The following is a 20277-nucleotide window of genomic DNA, read 5'->3' as shown; positions in this document are numbered from 1 at the left end:
TACCAAAATGTTGTTCATGCAAGAGAATTACTGTTTCCAAGTTTATTTAATTTGTAACTAGTCAAACGAGCTGTCCCCTTATATGAAGATTGAGAATAAATCACAAACAAATGTTCCATCATGTGATTTAGAAACAGAAGGTATCGTCACATAAAAAAGGTATTTCACAAAGATAAAACGAATACTAGTTAGATTTGGCGAAGAAGAAGATATTTTTGAATGTTAGAAGGTGTTATCAGTGATGAAATAATCATGAATCAAAGAGCGAACAGGAAATGAGTGAAAGTGATTTTATCGTCTGGTAGACGATATTAGAAGAGGTGTTGTTATCCACGATGAATTAGTTTTAGAAACAGACGGAACTGTTGAAAATATCAATGGTTTGTTGCGTCAGGTGGATGAAATTATAAACAGTGCTATCGCTTGAGTTTATGAGGTATATATAGTATGCAACTACTTGTTGCATAGTTTCCATAATTATTTCTATGGGTGGCAAACAAACCATAGCAAGAAACTTAATATGACGCCTTAAAACAAGGCAAAAATACAACCTAAGAACAATTTTTAAACTAGACGACACAATATTATTTCTAAAATACCATGATTGAAAACAGCAGCTTTTACACTTGGAGGAAATCATTACAAGAGATACATAGATTGTTTTCTCCTCAAGGTGTAATAAACAAAATTTTTCATTGGACAAATCAATACATTTTACAAATACATGTCTAGTAAAGATAATAAAACTTAGCTTATGTGAAAAAACGGAAGGAGTGGAACTTGGGTTGGTTGGTCTTCTTGTGTATTAGCCAAATTTTAAATTTGGGAATGAGTATGTACACTATCTTTTTGCCACAGATGGAGGAGGTTGAGATGCATTTCGATGCACAATAACCAAAGAGAGACTTTCTTTTTTTTTCTAGCTGCACTTAAATTTGACGATGGATGTACAAGAAAAGAAAGAGAGAAAGATAATCCTATTGAAGCAATATCAGAGATTTTTGAACAGTTACTTCAAAACTGTCAACAGTATCATATAATGGGAGAATACGCTTTTGTTGGCGAGATCCTAGAAGCATTTCGGTGATGGTTTAAGTACAATATATATATATATATATATATATATATATATATATATATATATATATATATATATGTCAACAAACGTCAAATATGGCCTAAAAGTTGCGCTGACATATGGGAGAACACGTTACCAAATAAATGCCCGTATTTTATGCAGGACAATATTCCTACAGTAAAATACGAAATGAGAAAGAAAACCAACTAGGGGAACCTACCCAGTCGGTGCTAAGGGCAATGAAACCTAAGAAGACAGCAAGAGGAGTGTTACAGTTAAATCACTACATTCAAAATACACAAACCAATACTTATAATTTTCTATTTGTGAGGCCTTTCGATAGCAAGGCTGTCTTATTCAAACACATAACAAAAGTAAATATGTTTTTTTTTAAATAACAGTTAAGACGTGACTTTAATGATAATTTGTCTTGCGTGGCGCAGTGCGTAAAATAGGGAAACATTATTACTGGAATTATACTGTTTAAAAGTTATTATTGTAATCTTCGTGAAAGTAATATTACATTTTGTACTGGCCCATCTTCTTGAATTAATAAATCGTCTGTGTTTGTTTGATTTATGTAATAGGATTCCCATGAATTTAAATAATATCTTGGTGTGTTACAGTTGATAACTGGTTTTCGTCAATTGAATTAGTAAAGGAACCAAAGAAAAAAGGGTTTTACAAATGTATAGACACTTTGAAGCAAAACAAAGTAGAAATTCCTGTCGAGTTTATTCCTATTGCAGACCGAGATTCTGTTTATTATGGCTTCACAGAGGATATTACTTTAATGTCGTTTGTGCCGAAAGAGAAGACAGTTTGTAATAGTGGCCTAGTGCAATTAACTGTGATCCAGACACAGGAAAACCTGAGATGATAGCTTTCTATAATATCACCAAAGATGGGGGGGGGGGATCGATGGTCTTCATCAAATTGTGCCACTTACAGTTCTAACAGAAGAACCAGAAGATGGCCAATGACAATTTTTTAAACTCTAGTATATGTTTGTGTAGAGTAAACACCTATGTATATTGATATTATAGGGAGTATTCAATTCCTATCGTGGAACCCCTCGAATGAATGATTTGGATTTTTTAAATACTGGGAACCAAAATGATAGCACCTCACATGGGCTTCTAACAGGCGTTAAATTTTCGACTGGAGTTAAATTTGTGTATAAAACACATCCTTTGTTTTCCTCAAGATGGCCTTAGACTTGCAGATCAATTACCTCGTCTCCTTCAAGACATTCAGGGACTTGCTGTTGTAGAGTTTGGTATTTTCGAGAAAATAAAGTCCTGCATTTTAAAAAGATAAAACAAGTACCCGTGTGCACGGTGGACGGGTGCATTGAAAGTACAAAAAAGCATGTGAAACGAGTTTCCACAATTTAAAAAGGACAAACTCAACTACAATACTTGTGTGTTTTTACTAGTTCTAATCTTTAAAGGTATATAATTTTCAACTTGTATTTGTATGTGTGATGAGTTTTCATCTATTTAACTGATGATTTAATAATTAATTAAGATTTTACAATTGGTATTTTTCAAAGATTATCTTGTAATAGTAACATTGTTGCAAATGAATATTTTGAGATTGACGAACTCCTCCATAGTAGCTATGTTAAATTTTCAACCCCATGCAATACATTCTTTACATAACTTTATACATTCAAAATAAGGTCGATAGGCTTTGTACAGTGTTAAAAAAAAACTTCTCACTTATTAAAATACTTCAAAATGAATTATACCAATGTTGTAAAAGCATAGATGAAACATTTGTTTAAAATTAAAAAACTAAAAACTGTATTTTGTAATGATTTAAGACATATATTTTCTTGCATAAGATACATGAAAAATCAATGATAAATCAGTGTAGCAATAAACTTAAATATAGCGAGTCTCAAAATAATTTGTTTCACAAACTTTTGATTTTTTGTGGTCTCACAGGCTTCTTAATAGCATTTATGTTACTTAAACATCCATAGAACTTAAGGATTAATACTCAAAATTATTTTGTTAGCATATCATTTTATTCAGTTTTGTTCTATGTCCAGGGTACAACGTTTCCTGCTTTGAACGTTTTATTGGCTCAATGGGTCCCTCCTATGGAGAGAGGCAAACTGGGAGCTCTGGTTTTTGCAGGTAAATTTATTTCATAACATTTAATTATTTTTTCATTTTGATGTCTATTCCAAATGTTTTATTTTGCTGCTTGAAGAATTACCGAATATGCAGTGAGGAGTGTTAAGAAGTTAATAATATTAAAGATGTGTTGTGTTTGGAGGGGCTTTTGCGATGATTGAAAATCATTTATTGCTCAGTATTGTTTTAAAAAATGTTTATTATGTGTTTTTTCAATACCAGTCAGCTAAACCTTTAAGTTAAAAATTCTAATAAAAAGGAACTATCTTAATTTTTAACATAACATTTTGGGGCAAAATGAATGTTTTAAAAGTACGTGATATGAATTCCTGCTAAGAATTCATGAAGCTTTATTAATGGATCTTAGATTATTTCTTCTTCATCTTAAAACCTTTTTCAATATTTAATATTTCACTTTATCCTAACCCTCTCTTTTTCCCACCACAGGAAACCAGATTGGAACTGTAGTCTCAAGCACACTGACAGGACTCATGCTACAACACTTTGAGGGAGGGTGGCCACTGGTATTTTACTTCTTTGGTGCCCTCGGGTGTCTCTGGTACATCATTTTCTGTTTCACCTGCTACAACGATCCTGCTTCTCACCCACACATTTCCACAGAAGAAAGAGAATACCTGTCGGAGACGATAGGGTGCTTGAAGCGAAGAGAGGTTAGCTCTAGATTTGTGAATGAAATATAAACATTAGTAAGTGGTACATGGGTTTTATACAGCTATTGAATACAGTACTATTAATTTGAGTCTAAAGTTGGAGGTAACTGGAAATATCAGAGCAGCTCTTAAAAATGTAAAGGTGTTGATATGAATTTCTTTTTTATCTATCTGTCCAGAACCTTGCACCCACCCCGTGGAAGGCAATGGCACTTTCCATCCCACTGTGGGGACTCATCCTGGGACAGATCGGCCATGACTGGGCACTCTTCACCATACAAACTGACTTACCCAAGTACATGAAAAGTGTCATGCATTTTACTGTAGCACAGGTGAGTTTTTGGAACGATATAATCAATAGAGTACCATAAGAATCTATTTAAAAAATTTTTTCTCATTCCAAAACCAGTCTTTTCCTAATTCTTTGCAGTTTTCTTAGTGTATCACAAAGTTCTGTCATTGAACCACTTATTTTCTCATTTTAAAGCATCAAAGTAGTAAACTGAGACTAAAAAATATTGGGCCATCCATAAAATTTACTGAAGTTATCTGTTCTATTTGTTTTCTCTAGAACGGATTCCTCAGCTCTTTGCCGTTCTTAGTGATGTGGTTCACAGCCCTCTTCTCAGGCTGGCTCAGTGATTTTCTTTTAGCTCACAAGGTCATAAATGTTACTCTGCTGCGCAAGATCTTCACAACAATCGGTGAGTCAGTTAGACAGTATGAAAAATCTTGCCACTCAATGCTCCTGTTGGATTTCCTTAATCAGTGATGAGTATTTATTATACTTACATAAAAATATGTGTCCAATTTATTTGAACATTTCCATAAACCTGAAATGGGGAATAAAATAATTGTGGAAGCATTATATAGAAGATGGCACTAACAGATTCATAAAGAAGTAAATATGAAACATTATTAAAGGAGTTCACAAGTACAGTATTATCTTTTAAAACTCAGTGTACTATCTCAAAACTAAAGCAATTCTTAAGTGTTCAGCAGTCTGTGTCACTTTGACGTTTGCACTAATCCATCTCACAATATAGAACTTTTTAAAGTGTTCACGTCAATGCTGACATTTGGAGCAGACTTTCTAAAGCGTAACAATATCATTGAGACCAGAATTTTCATAGTTCAGACTTCATGTACAATTTAGTATTACTCTGTTTATTGCGCAATCAATGATTCTTCTGGTCGGAAACAGCTAAAACTAAGTAAGAACATTACAACTTTTTCATAAATAATTTTCATTTAATTCGTCTTGAATAAGTTAATACATATACGTATTATTGGAAATTTGATTTAATAAATTGATAATAAGTCTCACGATTTTCAACCTAGATAAGCTTTGTACAAATTATACTTTATGGAGACTGCATAATTTGGAGATTGACAAGGTCCAAATTGCATTTTTAAGTATTTTTCTATTACTGCTGCAGCATCCGTTGGTCCTGCCCTCGGCTCGCTGGCTGCCTCTTATGCTGGCTGTGACAAGGTTCTTGTTGCCACTCTGTTTGCTGTAGGAATGGCCTTCATGGGATTCTTCTATCCCAGTCTCAAGGTAAATATAGATTGCAGAAAGAAATTAATTTGGAATATACTACACAATTGGTTTGATCTATTTAATTAACAATTTAACAATTTAAAATTATGACTTGTGTGCAGGTGAATGCCCTGGATCTCAGCCCCAATTATGCTGGAACATTAATGGCTATTGTGAATGGCACAGGAGCCATAGCCGGTGTCATCACTCCCACACTCATTGGCTACCTCACACCAAACGTAAGTGAGACACATTTGATAATATTATAATATATACGTAGTAGTACAAATGTCGGGATAAATTTAAGGAAACTTTAAAAATATTCCATAACAGTAAGAAAATTTTCCAGGTCTTCTCTTCCAGGTGAAATGTAAGAGAAGAAAACAAAATTTTGAATGATTTCATAGGACATGCTTAAAACATTTCAGAAATAAATGTAGCGTTGAAAAATATTTCTCTAGTTGACGATATTTAATTAGTTAACAAATTTAGTATATGCCCTTAGATAGAATGCAAATTCTGTTACAATTACTCAAGTGTGAGCTTGGGTATTTTTATCTATTAAGGTGTGTATATTCCAGAAGAACATTGAAGGTTTTTAAATTTTGAACATATTTTGGAAGGGCTAAAAACACACAATATAGTCTTAACATTTCCATAGCTTAAAAGTGGTTAAAACTTGTTCTACATAGAAGGTGGTATTTTAATTTACACTTACGATCAAAGCGGCCCAAAAATGTTTAAATCAGTTAAATGAAAAATACAATTTCAAAGTACTTCCATTGACTGTGTTTGCACAAACCTCCCGCAAGAGGAGCTTGATGTTCATGTCATTAACACAGGAATTTCCGATCACACAGGCCAACTATGCACACTAAAGCTGAACAGCACAAAACTCCAGACACCTTCTACCATGGAGCGTAGGCACATAAACAACAGAAATCTTTATAAGCTCAAAACATGTCTCGGCCAACAAGACTGGACAGAAGTCTACAGTTCTCTGGAGGTTAACGATGCCTACAACAGATTTCTTCAGATACTGACTGATGTAATGAACGAGGCTTGTCCGATGGTTAAATCAAGAACAATGCCAAAGCGAAGTAAATTAATGTTAAATGACCCTACAACAATTCACCTAAAAGGAATGCTGGTTAAGGCCCAAGACCAATACAATGCAACAGGTAGTGAAGAGCATAAGAGAAATGCATCAGCGATAAAAAAGGAATATGACTTGAGATTAAGACTACTTAGACAACAGGCCACAAAAAACGCTGTGGCCGAAGCTGGTAATAAGACAAAAGCTTTATGGAGGGTAATCAACTCGGAAAGAAAACCTAAAGAAAAAATAAACCTCCCGACTGAACTTGACATACAAGGTACACTCTCATCTGACCCAATAAAGATGGCAGACTATATGAACAACTTTTTTGTCAACATAGCTGATGATAAAATCCATAACAATGGACAAACTACTGGCCAAACAATGTTACTACCAGTTGAAAATCCAGATATTCCTGTATTAGACCTCTACCAAACAACCAGACAGGAGGTGTCTCGAGTTATGGATAGTCTGAAACCAAAAACTTCATCAGGCTATGATGGAATCTCAGCAAAGCTTTTAAAAACTTGTAAAGAAGAGCTAATTGACCCCATAGTAGACATAGTAAACAAATCTTTTTTGTCTGGAAACTTCCCATCTGCTCTAAAAATGGCCAAAGTCTACCCATTGTTCAAACAGGGATCCCCAACCCAAGCCTCAAATTATCGACCGATTTCTCTAGTTCCAACATTCTCTAAAATAATTGAAAAACTGACACTAACCAGACTCATAGACCATGTAACGACAAATGAACTCCTTACAACCCAGCAACATGGATTTCTGAAAGGCAAGTCAACAACCACCGCCCTAATCTGTCTGGTAGAATTCCTTATTGATCAACTTGAAGATGGCAACACCACCACTGCTATTCTACTAGATTATAGCAAGGCTTTCGATTGCCTCAGCCACGAACACCTCATGGCTAAGCTTAGTGCGATAGGTGTAATAGGGACTGCCTATAACTGGTTTCACAGTTACCTGACAGGGAGGTGCCAAATGGTTGAACTTATGTATAATAGCAAGGGGATTATGCAACAAATCAAATCTGAACCAAAAAGCATCACACGGGGAGTTCCTCAAGGGTCTGTACTGGGTCCAGTAGTTTTCATTTTATTTACCAATGACTTTCCAAGATATCTAAAAGACTATTGCAGATCACTAATGTATGCAGATGACACTGTATTGCTATTGGGCAACAATAATCCAAAACATCTTGAAGTGACCTCTTATATTGCTCTTAACATGGCAATTCAGTATTGCCATAGGAACGACCTCGTTGTAAATGAGACAAAAACTAAGCAACTTATTTTAGGCAAGCACAGAGAGGCTGTAGGCAAGTTACCTGACCTTGAAGAAGTTACTGTTGCCAAATACTTGGGAGTAACAATTGATGAAAGCCTCTCCTGGATCCCCCACATCGATCTCCTGTGCAACAAGCTAAGTGTAAGCCTGTTTGTAATTCGCAGGATTAAGAACATCTGTGACGTGGATACAGCCAAGATCGCCTATTACAGCCTGTTCGAGACCCATTTACGCTATGGTATTGAAGTATGGGGAGCAACTACAAGGGGTAATCTAGAACGAGTGCTCTTGCTCCAAAAACGTGCTATAAGAATACTTGGAGATCTCCAGTCAAGAGAAACTTGCAGAAGCAAATACAAAGACCTAAAAATCCTGACTGTAGTAAATCTGTATATCTTGGAAGTTGTAACATACTCACATCTAAAATCATTAAGCCCCATAAGAACCGCAGCTCAGATTCATGAGTACAGCACAAGACAGTCAGCCAATTACAGCCTTCCTACACACCATCGCACAATGACTGAGAAGAAACCCAGCTATGCAGGTGCCAGAATGTGGAATGTCCTTCCTCCAGAGCTGAAGACTGCAAGCATTCAACAGTTTCGTCACTTGCTGAAGAACTGGCTTCTTGACCACCCATTTTACTCCATGACTGAGTTTTACGGATGGCGACAATCACAGGAATTTTGATCCTCTAGAAGAAACATTTTTCACCATTCTATTTACTATTGTTATTGATAGTATATGTTGTTTTTTATTAATTTATGACGCAAATTCTGTACTTAAAGTTCATGAATAAAGCATGCTGACTTCTGACTTCTGACTTCAGTGCAGTAACGCCAACAAAACAAACTGGTTTAGATTAGAGAGTTAGAGATTAGAGAACTTACTGGAGTTTGCAGGGATATTTCCTAGTTTTATCTAAATATAATATCTTCCTAATTTTAATAAACATTATATTCTGTAATTTAAAAGGTGAATAAATTCTTCCAATAATATTTATTTAAAACTATTCAAATAAATGCAATGTAATATGTATATGTTTTTATTTTTTAGTAAAGTATTTGTAAAATGTTGAAAGAACGGTCTAGTTCTTGTACGAGATGAAATCGTGTCATAATACAAATACAACTTTATTGCTTGTGAAGTCTTTCCTAATTACATATAAACGATCAGTTTTATATCAGAGATAAAAGATGCAAACTGAGTCACATTTCCGTATTTTTGTCAAACTGAACTGATTGAAAAGACCTACATAAATTCCCTCATCTGAATAGTGAGGGGCTATTACTTATTCAACTTAAAAGTAAGACATAACAGAGTTACAAATATCTGCATCAAAAAATCAATAACTATCAACACATATTATTAATAAACTATATCCTTATAATTCTTTTTAACTACTCTATAAGCGGTCTGCTGATGGGATACAATATTATTAATGACTTCCAGAGCCACATGCTGGAGTGGAGAATGGTGTTTTGGATATCTGGAGGTGTGGTATTGATCACCAACGTCCTATACTGCATCATGGGGACTGCTGTGATCCAGCCTTGGAATGACCCCACGGGGACTCAAGAAGAAACTGTGAAGTGGAAATCCACAACAGGTAGGAAAGTGTCAGGGAAATGTTTGGGGAATCATTGTGAAATTAAAGGGATTTTCGGCATATATATATAGCGGATAGCGTTAAAATTCAAGGACATATTCTAAAGGTCACAAACTTTTTTTCCTAAAAGAAGACTCCTTTGTAGCTAGCACATTCTAAAGTTTAAAAAAATAATCTATACACAATAGCAAAACATTTGGGGAATGTGTTAAAGGATATTGTTTCTTAAAATTAAAAATATTGTCCATAATATTATGAAATTTTACCATAGCGTCAAATTTTCTTCATCAAGTTATAAAATTTGATGTCTTAAATAATTTTGCACTGATGTATCGTTTTCAAGAAAATGCTTTCTAAAATGAGATTCTCCAGGTGTAACTTTAATGGGAAATAATATTGTCAGCATAATCGCTCAAATGCTTGAGTGTTTCATTCCACCACAGCCACCACTACCAAGTCGGATACATGAAGGAACTCGTAATTAGCTATAATTTGAACAAATATTCCAAGAAAAACTATCAAAAGCAGACTGAAATCAATCTTACTACTAAGCCTTCATTGGGAAGATATTCTGTAATTACTCTTGACCAGGAAAAGCAATTAGCTGACCACTGCATTTCATAAGCCAAGATATTTTATGGCATAAGTATAACTGACTTAAGGCACAATGCCTATGATGTTGTGGAGTCAACAGAGATTAGACATAATTGTAATAAAGATACAAAAGTGGCGGGTGAAGACTGTGGCTTTAAAAAAGGGACTCTTATGTTAGTCTAAATAAACTAACAGGTATGAGCCGAGTTTTAGCTTTTTTTAAGACCTGTGGTATGTATGTTTTATTCTATCTTGAGAAAATCTATGAAAAACATTCAGTGCCAAGAGAATAATTAACATGGGTGAAAATGGAATCTTTTAAAGACCAGGGAGAGAGTTGGTGCCTAAAGTCCAAATAAGTGGGCTCAGCAACAAGCTGGGAAAGAAGTAGAAGTATCTGCCTTTAGTTTTACTGGTAATTACTTACCTCCCATTTTCTCCTGGACAAAGTATGTCTAATCTTTTAGAAAGAGGACCAACTAGCTCTCTGTGTAAATGCTCTCACAATATATGGTCAAATGAAGACCTTTTTATATAGCATGGCTACAACACTCAACCATTGCACAAAGTCAAAAGCAGATCATCCAGTGTTGTTAATTAGGGACAATCATGAAAGTCACATTTCATTAGAAAGCTATGAGTTCTGCCGAGCCATCTACGCTCATGTTGTGTGGACTCGATCCCACACTCTTCCCCCAGGCTCCAGCCCATTGATTTAATCTTTTATGGGCCCCTTAAAAGATCATTCAACAGGAAATGTGAAGTTCTTGAGAGCCAACAAATTCTAAAGGATCACCACTTATGATATAGCTTCTATGTTCAATGACGCGTATGTGAAAGATGTAACAATGGGCAAAGGTGCATTGAGATTTCAAGCAGTGGAGTATGAAAGGTTGGAGATTTATTTCTGAGTAATCAATAAACATATTCTAAAGACTAAAACTGGTTTCGATGTGCATTAATAAAATGAGACATCTCCAATAATTCTATTACCCAAATCAAGGTCATGAAGTGAATTTGAAGTTTAACATTATTTTTATTATATTAAACCTTATTATATATTTCAACCTCATTATATCCAAATTCTCGATCTATTAAAGTTTTGTATTACCCCTTGAGTTTTAATAAGGATGGACCGTAAGTCACTTGACACTACAAGTCACTCAGTATCGATTTAACTCTAGTTGTAACCTGTCAGCTGTTACAACAAAACAACAGTATTAGGTTATGTTTGAGTTATATTAAAGTTAGCATCTTGTAAGAAGTAGTTTTAGTAGATTAAATTTTCTAAATAATTAAGTTAATCGTGAATAATAAGCTCCCAATAAGAGAACGTGCTTTGGGTAGGGTACGATAAGCGGACTCGGTTTTTTATATCGAAGAACGTAGTCATCGATACCTAATATTCGCATCTCAAATCCTAGACTATCAATCGATATAAAATTATCTATAATTGTCCTCAATAACAATCATATGTTTTAAATTAAAATATGAATTTAATATTTACAGTGATCAAACAAATTATTATAACCAAAATTAGGAAAACTGAAGACAATCAATCATATTTGCTCCTCTCACAATTACAATTGTTTCTTTCCCACAAATTTCACATACGTTTTTCGGTACGAGTCAAAAATGTTGAAGAATATGTCTTATCATCTTTCAAAGCATTGTCTTGTAGTTTTCTAAAATGTACTGCCATTTTTAATAATAAAATGTTAGGCTAGTTATATAAAATTTAAATATTACATTACGAGTATTATTTGAAAGTGTTTACAGCTGTTGATATAGATTATTTAAATTAATTGTTCAAAATAATTAATCAGTATAGATTGATTATATCGATGGTTATGATTAAGTAATATCGTATGAAAATTTCGATATAAAAAACCGGGACCGCTTATCGTACCCTACCCCGTGCTTTTGTTCTTAAGCAATGGTGGTTATATGATCATAATTACAATGACATAGTAGAGTCATTTGTGAATCAATTCCCAAACAGTAGACCATTATCACGACAAGCCATTCATAACCTAATTAAAAGGTCTGAAGTGACTGGGTCTGTAGCTGATCTTCCACGATCAGGTAGGCCTAAATCTGTTAAAACAGAAGAAAACGTCACGACTGTAGCGCAAAATTTTGTCCAATCGCCATCAAAATCAATCTGAAAAGCGTCCAGTAAGCTTGGTATAATTCTAGAACTAGCATTAGGAGAATGTTAAAAACGGTAGGGCTAAAACCATATCGGCCTACTTTACTTGCAAGGTTTGAATGAAGATGATTATGACCGGCGAATGGAATTTTGTGAGTGGTACGTAATAAGACAAGAAGCTGACAATACATTTTAAAATCCATTTTGTGGAGCGATGAGTCAACATTAAAATTTAATGGTCGAGTGAACAGACATAATTGCGTGTACTGGGATTCTGAAAATCCACATTTAGTCATACAGACTGAATTAAATGCCCCTGGAGTATGTGTGTGGGCTGAAATCTTTGCTGATGGACTTATTGGACCATTCTTTTTTGAACAAACGGTTAATGCTGTTAATTACCATGATATGTTACATGAGGTAACAGTTGAATTGGAAAAAAGTCCTGCATTCGAACAACTACAACCTATTCGTGAAAAATTAATTTGGCAGCATGATGGTGCACCTCCTCATTACGGGAATAATGTGAGAGATTTCTTGAATGAGACTTTTGCAGAATGGATCGGAAGACGAAGTACAACTGAATGGCCTGCGCGTTCACCCGATATCACCCCAATGGACTTTTTAATTTGGGGAATTGTAAAAGAGAAAGTTTATTCAGAGAAACCAAGGGATCTGCAAGAAATAAAGGAACGTATTGAATCTGTATCTGAAGAATTATCTACCAAAGCCATTACTGACACCATGTGCGCTTCTGTGCTTAAAAGATGTTACATGTGCATAGAAAATAATGAATGCCACTTTGAACATTTATATTTAACATATACTCTATAATAAATTAATACTTACTATCGCAATGCATCTTTGTCAAGTGACTTATTGCCCACCCTGTATATTGAGGTTCCACTGTAATTTAATTCCGTAAGAGAACGCATATGCCTACTTCGGGGATTAACAGGTTTGCTGCTTTATTTCCATTCTTAGTATTCGTTTTTCATAAGCATGAATAACGCATGAGGGGGGGGGGGTAAGCATGAGGGTGTCTGTTAACCTAATACAATACAGTGTATGTCTTTGCACCCAATTTTATACACCCAATCAGTATCATATCCCTTATCTGTGTAAGACCTATACACCGTTCCCTAGATTTTTTCCTTTCAGTAAAAAACGTTTTGTGTTTGTTGGATTGCTTTGTGATGATACCATTTGCAATGATCACGGGCTTGCTGTGTTCTCTTGTTTCATCAGTTGTACATGGAAGCAATGCTTCGTTTAGTCATGTTAGTGTTACGACATATAGTAAAAGTAAAATAATACTACGCAACATGACTATTTGTAATATACTACAACAGCTGAATTTGCTGATGTACATACAACATTTTTGGATAATGCCAACATCTTGATTCAGGGGAGTTGAACGGTCCATAAGGCCCAATGTTAAAATAAGGTAACTTTATGTACCTTTTTCTCAGAACTCATAACAGTTAGGAAGTTGAAATTTTTACACAAGGTGTAGGATATAATATTGTATTTATACCTCTAAAATCTTTGCAAAATAATTGATACAACTAAATAAAAAAATGTTTATATTTTTTGTTATTTTTTATTTTTATATTTTAAGATAAAATATTTTTATAAATATTTATTTATTGATGAAATTTGATAAAAGTAGAGCTACATACTTCTAAAAGGCTACTTTATAACCAGTAAAAGTTTCATGTGTGTAGCATTTATAGTTTCTGAGAAAAAGGTACATATATATTAAAAACCGGTAATTTTCAAAAACAGCGGAAAACAAAAAATCAAAATAATTATAAGTTTATATTACCTTTAGAAGCCTCCAGGACAGTAGCTACCATCCATTTCCTCTTCCTCACCTAATAACTGTCTCCTTTTCTTTATTCTTGCTTCCTTAGTCATTGACTCTGCTTTCAGATCTGCCTTCCTCATCCTGACTTCATCGAGGCTCTTCAATGTGCTTACGGTGTATTTGCCACAGTCTTTTATTCCTAACTCCTTTAAAACCTTGATCCTTCCAATGTTACCTTCATTGAATGTTAGAACAGCATCATGAACACCTAATACAAGAGTCTCTCTTCCAACAAACACATTTTTTGGGATTCGGTTCCACACTACATTGTTGAAAGATTCGTTCACGTTCTGGGTTTTACCGTGAAGACATTTTTTTAGTAGATCTAATCTTGACAAATCTCTGTATGTAGGTTTTATTGCTGTCAATACAGCTTGAGGTAGAGAATGTTTGTGATTGTAGGTAATTTCTCCTTCATTTACTTCTGCTAACCTGTATTTGCACCAAGTGTTAGGAGGCGGAGGGCAAAGTTGATGCGATGGTTTCTCTCATTTGTTGACAACTTATGAAAATAAGTTGCCCATACTGCTCTATTCATAGCGGTCGTCATTGCAGTTATCCCTTATATTTTTGATATTATATATTTATCCCTTATATTATCCCTTATTATTATACATTATCCCTTATATATATTATCCCTTATATTTTTTATAGATTGTGTTTGTAAACAACATAACCAAAACACTGAAATTTGGCAATAACAGAGATGCTCAGATGTCCAGATGTCTGTAAGAGAGCAATACAGGTTAACCACATAGAGGAATAAAACACCAGAAGCTGCAGACGCTTTTGCAGCCAGCTAAAATAATTACTATATAAAAGGCAAGAACGCAGCGCTCAAAACGCACGAAATTTGTTATGTAGTCTTATATTTGAAAAATCATAGAAGCTCAACGGAAAGCCATTTTTATGTAGGGATTGCAGTAAATTGTTCAGAAAGAATCAAATAATAAAATAAAAAAATAAAAGCGAAAAAACATTTTTTTACCGATTTTTGCGTTCAACTCCCCTTCAATCAGTTTTCAATAATTTTGAATAGTATTTGGAATGAAAAGATATTCATATATTCTTACATTTAAGCAATGTACATGCTAAATTTTATCAGAATTTATTAACTATGTTTTGTTTGATTCAGTATAAAACTTAAAACAAACTTTTGTATTTTATAATCCAAATAGTATTATCAAACTTATTATCAATCCTATCAACCATAGTAAATAGTAGAAAGTTTTGAACAATCAACTATGTTTCAGAAGATGGCCTTCCTGACGAGAAGAACATTGAGGTCACAACAAAGAAGGTCTGATGGAAAAGTTATGTAGTGTGTGAACCACAGTAACTTTTTGTAGGTTAGAGCATCTTAGTCTTGTACATAAACATGTAGTAGCTAGTTTTATAAGAGTCCTGTTAATACTGAAAGTGCTACTTAGTGATATTGTGTGTATGATAAGTTTGTTCAGTTCTGAATTTATGTGATATAATTCTCAAATGTGTAAAGTGGAGAATGATTCAATTTGGAAATCTCAATTGTATACAGAATAAATCTTTAATTTTGTAGGGGGTGGGAGGGAGATACTGAAATGTTACGTCTCTTAGTAAGAGGAGTGGGGAGAATGAGGGGAGTATGCAAAATACCCACTTCTTGACCTATAATTGCTAGTAGATACATACTTTTTATATTGTTCATCCATAGATAATGTAGTGTCTTAGTCACCATACCACACACCAGTGCCGTATACGGTATATTCTTATAGAAGGGATTTTATATGCCAATGGAATTTCTAATTGATCATACTAAAGGTTTAAAGGAAAAGAGTTCAAGTAGATTTGAAAATTCGTGTTGATCTCCCCGGGAATCGAACCCGTGACATAGTTTAGTAAATCACATCTAACCCTAGGCTATATTTAATGTTGTTTGTTGTAATTAATTTAAAATTGGTTTTAGTCAAATCATGAGGAGTCGGTAATAGAGCGAGACAATCACTGATTTATGTGAGCCACCCCTTGGAGCTGCTTCATTGAGTAAGTTGTTACTCAATTGAAAGCACCCATCTTATTATTAATGGTAAAAATGGCTTTTTCTAGTGTTGTTTCCATTATTTATTTATTTATTTAATGACTGTTCAAACTAAAATAATAATTATGAAAATAAGTAATATTTATTAAAATACATTTTTTATAAAAGGAACACTGATAGACAATATAATTTATGTGTTTTGTATAAACACTTACATCACAATTTCAGCTTGACATGCATGTGTATTAACATACTATTTTTCAATGTAAAATGTTTTAATATTTATTTTGTCAAACCAATAACACGCCACTTACAATAGAGTGTCTTCTTTTCATTATAAGTGATAACAATAAATATATTTCTAAATTTGACATAGCACATTCTCTTGACAGGTAGTTTTACTTTTGGGATCTTTAAATTTAATCTATATTTAATTTTATGTTGTTTATTCACATGTGCCAGATGCAATGTTATGACATTGTTATACTCTTGTTTAGGTAGTATAATTTGTATATAGTCCCGTGTATTATTTCCTTGTGTGTACAGAAGTTCTGAGCAAATGTATGATTATTTTACGTTGTTGTAAGTTGTAAGTGTTTTCAATGTATATGTTCTATTGTTTTCCATCTCTTAAAAGTCTTTAGCCATTTTTCACATGGTCGTTAGTACTTATCTGTAATACCTGAAGAAAAAAGTGTCTAGACTTCATTTACAAAATGGAAAATATGAGACAGTTGTTATTAAAATTGTTCCATCATTTATTGCCAATGTGCATAATTTTATGTTTACTATAAATATGTATATTTTATATGTCATTTTGTATTGTCTGTGATGTTGAATGTTAATTTTGTAAATAAAGTAAACTGTTGTTAATCTACTGATTTTTTAAACACCATAACTTCTAATATTTTTCCTCCTCCGTAGACTAATGGTTGTAGTCTCGGGCATAGCTGACGCTGAGGCTTAAAATGAGATTAAAAAAACCTTCTAATAATAAAAACAAAAACCCTTCTAGAAAATTTTAAATTGTGTTATAACTTCTGTCAGTAACTCTTTGACACTTATAGTCTAGGAACATCTAACAATTCGTGTTTTATAAGCACATATCCTAATTTTTCATGACATTGGTAGAGGAATTTCTTCCAAGAAAGAAATAGATTGTGAGGCACATTAATTTTGGTGGAGGTTGAAATGGAACGATATCAAAACGTTCAATATACCAAATGATACCTTTCTTTATAATAATTATATCTAATTTGTATTATAACCAACACACTCTTATAACCAAGCGTCCTATACCAAATTATGAATCAGTGTGAGCCAAAAAGATAAAGAGATTGAAATATGCAATTTTCAATGGTCTTTATATCACTGGTTAGAGCAGATTTAATTTTTTTTATGTGGCTGACGGTTTATTAAGCCAAAAATGTGTAAAAAGACAAATATTGTTTGTCATTTACTGTCTTATTTCGAGATCCACCACAACTATCGCAGCTGGAGATCAATCGAGTCTGAACACACTAGAAATTAAGGATATATAGATGAAAGCTGTAGAAATCAATGTCTGGTCTTTATACAGATCTGTTGGTGAAAAGACTTGTAAATAACACAATATTTCATTCTTTATATTATATTCTTTATAGTCCTAAGGTAGAGGCTTTAAAGAAAAACTGTAATGAAAGTTTAAACAAACTGGATTCAAATTGATAATTCCGATTTTTGCAAATCTTGTTTTACATATTAATAATTAGATATCAAAACAGAAAGTTTTACTGATAAAACTCTTCGGATAATAACAAAGTATCACCAAAGTACAGATAAATTATTTATACATGTGCACATCATGTGACATCAAAGTGTCCTACTTAAGTATAAAAAAGATTATGAAAAACAAAAGAGGAACTTGAAGATACTTCTAAAATATCAGTAACCCAGAGGTAAAGAACACCATGTCAGAAAACTGTAATTTTTCTGGAGAGCACTTTTTAAAAATTTACAACTAAATTTACATAACACTTGTTAAGTATTAGGAATTTTACTATGGAATTTTAAGACAATGTTTTTGGCAATTCATTAATATAAACGTAAAATTATAATACAAATATAATAATTATAAAGATACTATTTGCAATATCATAAGAATTTCCTAAACTAGCAAAAATTGTAACATAAAACATTGTAAAATATTCTGTTGTATTGATTTCAACAATACAATGACATCACCAGTCTATTCTGGCTATTCAGACCTATCAGAAGGTCCTCAGATATACATTGATCTAGACAGCATTCAAGAAAAATCTTTTCACTGGTGCATGGGTTGTTGCATCTTGCAAGCCTTTTAGATCGCTGGGGCTGGGTGAAAATTTTCCGGCCTTACTACAATAAGGGTTTGAAATTCTAATTTAATAGCTACTTTTTCACTGTTTAAAAAGTAGCTATGCATTTGGCTACATTACAAACAACTGAGGAAGGGCATTGGTTGCAGTGGCGTACCCAGAAACACTCTCTGGAGAGTGTCCAGAACACTGGGGAGTCGGGGGTATGGAAAGCCCCAATATCATAAGGGGGGTTCAGGCTCCCCCTTGTTTGAAAGTTGACAACAAACTACCTGATAGGCTACAATAACGGAGTTATATTAAAATTTAGTATGAAAATAAAGTTGTTATTAAATTACCAACTTATCCCTTATTCTTGTCCGGGTGGTCCACAAATTCTACAAACTTCACGTAACGGAGCTTAGAGTCATTTTCTTGAACGAGTAATTTGTAAGCCACTATTTAAATTGTTGAATTTTAAACAGATGTTAAATTGAGCCGGTTTTTGTTAATTTACTGGTAACTGCTCGTATTCACGCGCAAATCACCAGACTGCGCCTAGGGCGGTGTTGCCTCGTGGTGACAACGAATGTCAACAAAATATTAGTTTGTTTTTCTAAAGAACTAATCTCAATTCAAACCTCTACCACATTAAAATATACACCTATATTATCTCGTAAATATTTTTTACTTATCGGGTAGTATTCACTCTTGCATTCGAGTAAGAGAAAAATATTAGGGTGTTTTGTAAATTATGGTAATCAAAAATATGGAAAAACACGGGTTTCTGTTTAACATTTAAGCTTTCTTCACTTTAACTCATAGTTACTTCACAAGTAATGACAGACAAACAATTCTTATACAGTATTTATTGTACGTCTCTTGAAAAACGACATACTACAAATTGAGAGTTCTAAGTTAGTGATTAAAGACTTAATTAATATTTTTGTAAACCCTTGCGAAATCATTATTAGTTATTATATTAAGATTTTGAAAATACCATATGATACTATACTTTCTGCATGTAAATACCGATTTGGATTTATATTAATTAGACTTGTACTTATTTAATCATTAATTATCAGTCATTATTTATTACTGGCTGCATTTACTTGTGAGTATGGGTGCACATCAAGCGGTACATGCTGTTCGGCCCGACCCGCCACTGTGCAGTAAGCGTGCTATATTGTGCCTAGTAATTAAACGCACCTATCCTATATGTTAAAAACAAATAAAAAATAATATATTGTTTTAACACAAACCAAACAGCGAAATGTTTAAATTAAACTAAATTCAAGAAAATGTCGAACTGTCCAGCTGGGCGAACTGAACCGACCTAGCGTTCGTATCTTGTTCAGTGACAATACACTACAGTTTTTTTTTTTTAACCGTGAATGAATGGAAAGAGCAACTATGTAGATGGATCCTTTCGTAAATCTTTCAAGAATGTCAAATTTCTTAGACGCAGCATTCCTAGTTGGCCAAAACAGCAACTCTCCGTTTGGATAATGTGCTCAATTGCATGTTAACCCCTCAATAAGACACACCCGATGTTCTAGTGAAAATATGCTTTCAAACCATAGAGTGATCATTCTGGAAATCCCAATGTTTCAAAGTTACAGGCATGGGTAAACGCTGTTTATTGTGGGGTGGTTACTTTCGTCTTAAATTTACTCTTTTTTTGTCCTTTGGACGCTGCTAGTGATTTTGTGTTTTTATTTAAATAGGGACTAACAAGAACCTAACGATATATATATATATATATATATATATATATATATATATATATATATATATATATACATTAAACTGTATAAATGGCAATAGCCTTATTTAATTTCAATAAACATTGAATCACAAAAAGTACTTGCTCCGCCGGG

At 33.5% G+C, this 20277-nt stretch overlaps 1 protein-coding gene across 3 annotated transcripts in view; it reads left to right on the top strand.

Annotated features, from left to right (window-relative positions):
- LOC124356171 (putative inorganic phosphate cotransporter) overlaps positions 1–16959 on the top strand; it is a 74420-nt gene extending 57461 nt beyond the window's left edge. For 2 of the 3 annotated variants that reach the window (XM_046807341.1, XM_046807343.1), the window contains exons 4-11: positions 3138–3225; positions 3673–3896; positions 4076–4228; positions 4468–4600; positions 5336–5457; positions 5562–5678; positions 9293–9449; positions 15319–16959. In XM_046807341.1, coding sequence (XP_046663297.1) covers positions 3138–3225; positions 3673–3896; positions 4076–4228; positions 4468–4600; positions 5336–5457; positions 5562–5678; positions 9293–9449; positions 15319–15371 — 1047 coding nt within the window. In that variant the 3' untranslated portion in view covers positions 15372–16959. The remainder of the gene's footprint in view (positions 1–3137; positions 3226–3672; positions 3897–4075; positions 4229–4467; positions 4601–5335; positions 5458–5561; positions 5679–9292; positions 9450–15318) is intronic. The other variant, XM_046807342.1, reaches the window with a different exon arrangement.
- Positions 16960–20277: the final 3318 nt, after the last annotated feature.

This window comes from Homalodisca vitripennis, chromosome 2 (assembly GCF_021130785.1).
Source record: "Homalodisca vitripennis isolate AUS2020 chromosome 2, UT_GWSS_2.1, whole genome shotgun sequence".
Lineage (NCBI taxonomy): Eukaryota > Metazoa > Arthropoda > Insecta > Hemiptera > Cicadellidae > Homalodisca > Homalodisca vitripennis.
This window is presented reverse-complemented; position numbering and strand designations above follow the sequence as displayed.